The sequence below is a fragment of the Olea europaea genome, unplaced genomic scaffold, assembly GCF_002742605.1.
Source record: "Olea europaea var. sylvestris unplaced genomic scaffold, O_europaea_v1 scaffold355, whole genome shotgun sequence".
In the NCBI taxonomy this organism is placed as follows: domain Eukaryota; kingdom Viridiplantae; phylum Streptophyta; class Magnoliopsida; order Lamiales; family Oleaceae; genus Olea; species Olea europaea.
This window is the reverse complement of record NW_019254664.1, coordinates 329,919-334,510: the sequence shown is the minus strand read 5'-3', so window position 1 is coordinate 334,510 and position 4,592 is coordinate 329,919. Positions and strand designations below refer to the sequence as shown.

Sequence of the window (4,592 nt, the reverse complement as noted above, 5' to 3'; positions counted from 1 at the left end):
AAAAAAAAATATATATATATATATATATATATAGGCCAAAATGAGGCCCCCATCCGGTTTGGGCCTGAGGCGGAGGCCTCATGGGCCTCGCCACAGGATCGGCCCTGCCGCTCGCATTGTCATCTGTTTGACGTTTGCATGTCCTGTTGCTTCTTTTTGATGTGTAGTCATTTTAATTTAATATTATAGCAATACTCTCCGCCTCATGGGCCTCGCCACAGGATCGGCCCTGCCGCTCGCATTGTCATCTGTTTGACGTTTGCATGTCCTGTTGCTTCTTTTTGATGTGTAGTCATTTTAATTTAATATTATAGCAATACTTGAGTTGAAGAGAAGTCTTGTTAACAAACAGCAGAAGACTCAAAAGTCTAGTTAACAAATTTGAAAGTTGAAATCGGCTTTATGAATCATTTCAAGTCACTTCCTTCAATTTATTGCCGTAACTGGTGCAAGATCCAATCATTTTTAATCAATCAGTTGATTTTCTGGACAGCAAACAAGAATAATCTTTACTGAAATTACCAAATGGCTATAAAACAACAGCAACAATAATCTTAGGCCATGTTTGATAACTCCATTTTCCACCCAAAATGTGTTGTTTGATCATCAAAATTTTCCATGGAATTTCTTCTCTAACCTACCCCCCACGTGACCCATTTTCTACCTTTTTAAGAAAAACCAATTCCCATGGTTTTGGTGGGAATTGGGTTTTCCAACTTTTAAAAAAAAAAAAGAAAAATTTCTTTTTTTCAGCAATGGGAACAAATTCTATGTAAAAAATAAAAATAAAAATAAAAAATTCCCTTTAGCTAACAATTTTCGTGAAAAACAAAATCAAACGAACACCAAAAGATAGAAAATTTCAACATTTTTCAAATGGAAAATTATATCAATCAAACACATTAAAGTAATAATTCTCAAGAAAACAAGTTCTAGATAATTCAACTTCCTCGAATTCGTTTTATTTCCATCCAAATTCTACTCTTGCAATCAAACGGACTGTTAATGTATTTAGCAAAGAAAATAAGTGATTACAAGAAAAAAAATAGAAAGTCTTCTGATAACATTACCAAATTCCATGGAAAATTTTCTGAAAATAAGTTTAAATATGTTTCTGTAGTTCTACTAAAGCATTCAAGAAAGTACTACATAAAATGGTAACATCTGTAGCCTGAGTTTCTGAATTTCCATCCGATTTTCAGATGCAAATAGATCTCCCTACAAAAGGACCACACAGGCTAGATAGTCGAGTGGATGAACTGAATCAGTATATTTCATTAAAAAACGGTTGCTGCAAAAGAATTACCTCGATCTCGATCTTTGTTCACATTGGCAGTAGAGTGCTAACAAAACTTCTTTCATTCCGTCCCACATTGACAAAAACTGCTTATTTTCATCTTTCTTTTGGACAAAATTATGTTGTTGAAGCCTCTTCCTGTAAGAGAATGGAGGTTTCCCTTTCAGATTTTTGTTCTGAAGTCAAAGATGAGTTTTCTGCTGTCTGAGATGAAGTGACAGACGAATTCAACACAGTTTGGAATGATGACACCATAGGGAGAACCTGAAACTGAGCGGTCGGGTTTGTGGCCGCAAATGGAGGTGGTGTAGGTATCTCAGAAATCCCTTCGAGCATCTGCACAACTTTTCCCATCGTAGGTCTGTGAGATGGTTGCTCTTGGATGCACCAAAAGCTAACTCGAATCGCTCTTATGACTTGCTCTGTGTCAACCTCATGTCTAAGAAGCCTTTTATCAAGAATTGCCTCAATATTGCCCTTCTCATACTCTTCATATGCCCACAATGAAAGCCTTCTGTGATTAGTCTCTGACGAAACATCAAAATTCCTTCTCCCACTTATGATTTCTAACAAGACCATTCCGTAACTATAAACATCAGCTTTTGATGTGATTGGAAGATTTGCCAGCCATTCTGGGGGTAAGTACCCTCTTGTCCCCCTCACGGACATTATCGACCTGTGTCTCGGGCCATTTGTGTTTATGAGTCGTGCTAAGCCAAAATCCGAGATCCTAGCATTATAATTATCATCTAATAGAATATTCTCGGGTTTTATATCAGAATGAACGATACAGTCACGACATTCCTCGTGAAGGTAGGTAATCCCTTTAGCAGTCCCGAGTGCAATGTTGTACCGATATCCCCAATTTAGAACTTCCTTAGATGGCTGCTCATCCGAAGTAAAGAGGAACTTATCTAGAGAACCGTTTTTCATGAACTCGTATACCAATAACCTATGACGCCCTTCGCTGCAGAATCCTAAGAGTCTTACCAAATTTAAATGGTGAGTACTACTAATTGTCACAACCTCCATTCTAAACTGTTTCTCACCCTGCTCGATCCCCTCGAGCTGCTTCACTGCAGCCAAAGTTTTATTCGTGAGGACCCCTTGATAAACAGCACCAAATCCTCCTTCTCCGAGCTTATCCTTGAACCCCTTTGTAGCCTGTTGGAGCTCCTTGTATGAGAAGTGAACCGGAAGAGCAGAAGCATATTCAGAGAGTGAATCCCAGGTAGGCAACCCTTCGAATTTAGGTTTTCGACTATAGAAAAACACCCAAACCAAACATGCTAAAATAACCAGTATCAAACAGCAGCCTAAAACTATGACAGAAATTTTCAATGCATCATAATTCTTATGAACTTCTCTTGAAGAGTGAGGAGGATTCGGCATAGCTGGCTCACAAACCTTGACATAAGACGTGCTAGTAAGCGTTGGCGACTGATATCCACTGATAAATTGTGATAATTTCAAATAGCAAACTCCTGTCCCATCTGCTAAGGAAGTTGAACCCATACACAAATTATTAGAGAGACATAAAGACCTGCACGCTGTGATGCTTGCCGTGTAAAACTGTGAACTCGTCTCAGGAGGGTATGTTAACAACGTAGAACGATTCAATGACAACATTTCTCGAGCAGAACAATTCGAAATATTCACTGTCCTCTCACAACCCTTCCTAGGATCCTTTGGATCAATCAGATCGAAATTCTCCGATGGACAGCCACACACCGGACTGAAGTCATCATCATAGCTGCAAATTCCCATATTCCCACAATAACCAAAAACCAGACACTGGTCACTAACAGCAGTCCATCTCACAATTCTGTTCCCACTTCCACTATTTCTAGCAGAACTATAAGTTCTCAAATTCCCATCATTGTCCAACTTCACGAACCGGATAGAATCATCAGTAACTTCACCATAATCATTGCTTCGAGCCATAATCAATGGACTTGAAAGCGTTGGGTCAAAAAGTGAAAAGATCCCAACTGGTTGTTGAAGGCCTAAGCTTGGAGAAGTCAAGCTCGAGTTAACTGATGAACCGTTCAACCCAGAAGAGGAATAATATTCAATCGTATCATTCCATCGAAGAGTCATATTTCCAGACATTGATAGGCGAAACGAATACAATCCAGATCGCAAAACTTGGTTGACAGTAAAGTTTTGCCCTGGGAGAATTGTATCAGTGGGATTATCAAAGGTAGTCCATACTGGACCACTTCTATTTCTGAGTATGAAGTTGCCCGAATCATCAAGTGCACCCATAGAAACGCCCCGTCCAGCAGTATTCGACTGCCAGACCTGAAAACCTTGAGGATAAAAAAACAAGACGACACGCTGATAAAAGCAATTAAATAGAAAAAGCAAATAGAACAGAGAAAATACTACTTTACATGGTACCGAAAAATCTTAGACCAACCTGTCGAGGTGTAGACGAGCTGGAGGTTTCCGTCGGGGAGGAAGCGGAGGGCGGCGGAGGAATTTACAGCACCACCCGGATCTCCACCAGCTTTCCAAACGGGAATTCCGTTGTAGATTATGGCAGCAAAGTATACGTTTTCAGATTCTTGTATGAAGGAAAGTGAGAATGTTCCGTTCGTAGAGTCCCATGAATTTTGTGGGTTTGATGCATACAGGGTTGAACCTGGAGAAACATCTGCTGCTGATATTACAGTTGGAAAGAAGATGAAAATCAGACAAAACATCTGCATATATGGGATCTTCATTTGCTTTTCTCTCCGTAATCTTGAAAATTCGGATATAGTAGGATGAAATTCAGTGCAAGAAAAGTAGAGAAAATGTACATTAAGATACAATTTCAAGAACACAAATTGATTGACTGTGCCTTTTGCCCAGAACCCCACTTCACCCAACCACGGCCCTCGAGTATTTCACTTGACTTAGCTTTCTGCCATATTTCTTCAACTTAAAAATGTTAATAAAAATTTAATTCAAAATTAATAATTAATTTAATCACACATTTTATAAAATTAATAATTTTTTTAACTATTCAATCATACTTCACATTAATTTTTATTGAAATTTATTAAAATTTATTTTTTAGCTAAAGAAAATTAAGAATTTGTTTTCAACAAATCCAGTTTCTTACTTGTATTGTAAATAAATAAATAAATAAAAGCTCTTGTAAAGTAATTCAGCTCCTGCTCCATAACCATTATTTGAAAACTCTTCTTTTCTACATAATCTTTTACAATCACATTTACACACTAAAATATTCTGGATACTTACATCCAAAATTTTTTTCTATTTTTAATCATATATCCTCCTAAAA

The 4,592-nt window shown here is 37.8% G+C and overlaps 1 protein-coding gene across 2 annotated transcripts; it reads right to left on the bottom strand.

The window, feature by feature from the left end:
- Positions 1 to 937: 937 nt before the first annotated feature.
- LOC111386410 (G-type lectin S-receptor-like serine/threonine-protein kinase At1g34300) lies at positions 938 to 4,189 on the bottom strand. Of its 2 annotated transcripts, XR_002701221.1 has the most exons (3): positions 3,720 to 4,189; positions 1,307 to 3,609; positions 938 to 1,218 (listed from the first exon to the last, which is right to left on the bottom strand). XR_002701221.1 is itself a non-coding variant. In XM_023010865.1 (2 exons), exons 1-2 carry the CDS (start codon positions 4,024 to 4,026, stop codon positions 1,415 to 1,417), a joined length of 2,502 nt encoding a protein of 833 aa, XP_022866633.1. In that variant the 5' UTR covers positions 4,027 to 4,189; the 3' UTR covers positions 938 to 1,414. The 2 variants fall into 2 exon arrangements, 1 of the variants encoding a protein (XP_022866633.1); XM_023010865.1 differs by having other exon boundaries at positions 938 to 3,609.
- Positions 4,190 to 4,592: the final 403 nt, after the last annotated feature.

Excerpts from the sequence above, each read along its gene's own strand:
- LOC111386410 (XM_023010865.1), bottom strand. The coding sequence starts at position 4,026 with ATGAAGATCCCATATATGCAGATGTTTTGTCTGATTTTCATCTTCTTT. Across the intron at positions 3,610-3,719 it reads GCTCGTCTACACCTCGACAG|GTTTTCAGGTCTGGCAGTCG; the intron begins GTTGGTCTAAGA and ends TTTATCCTCAAG.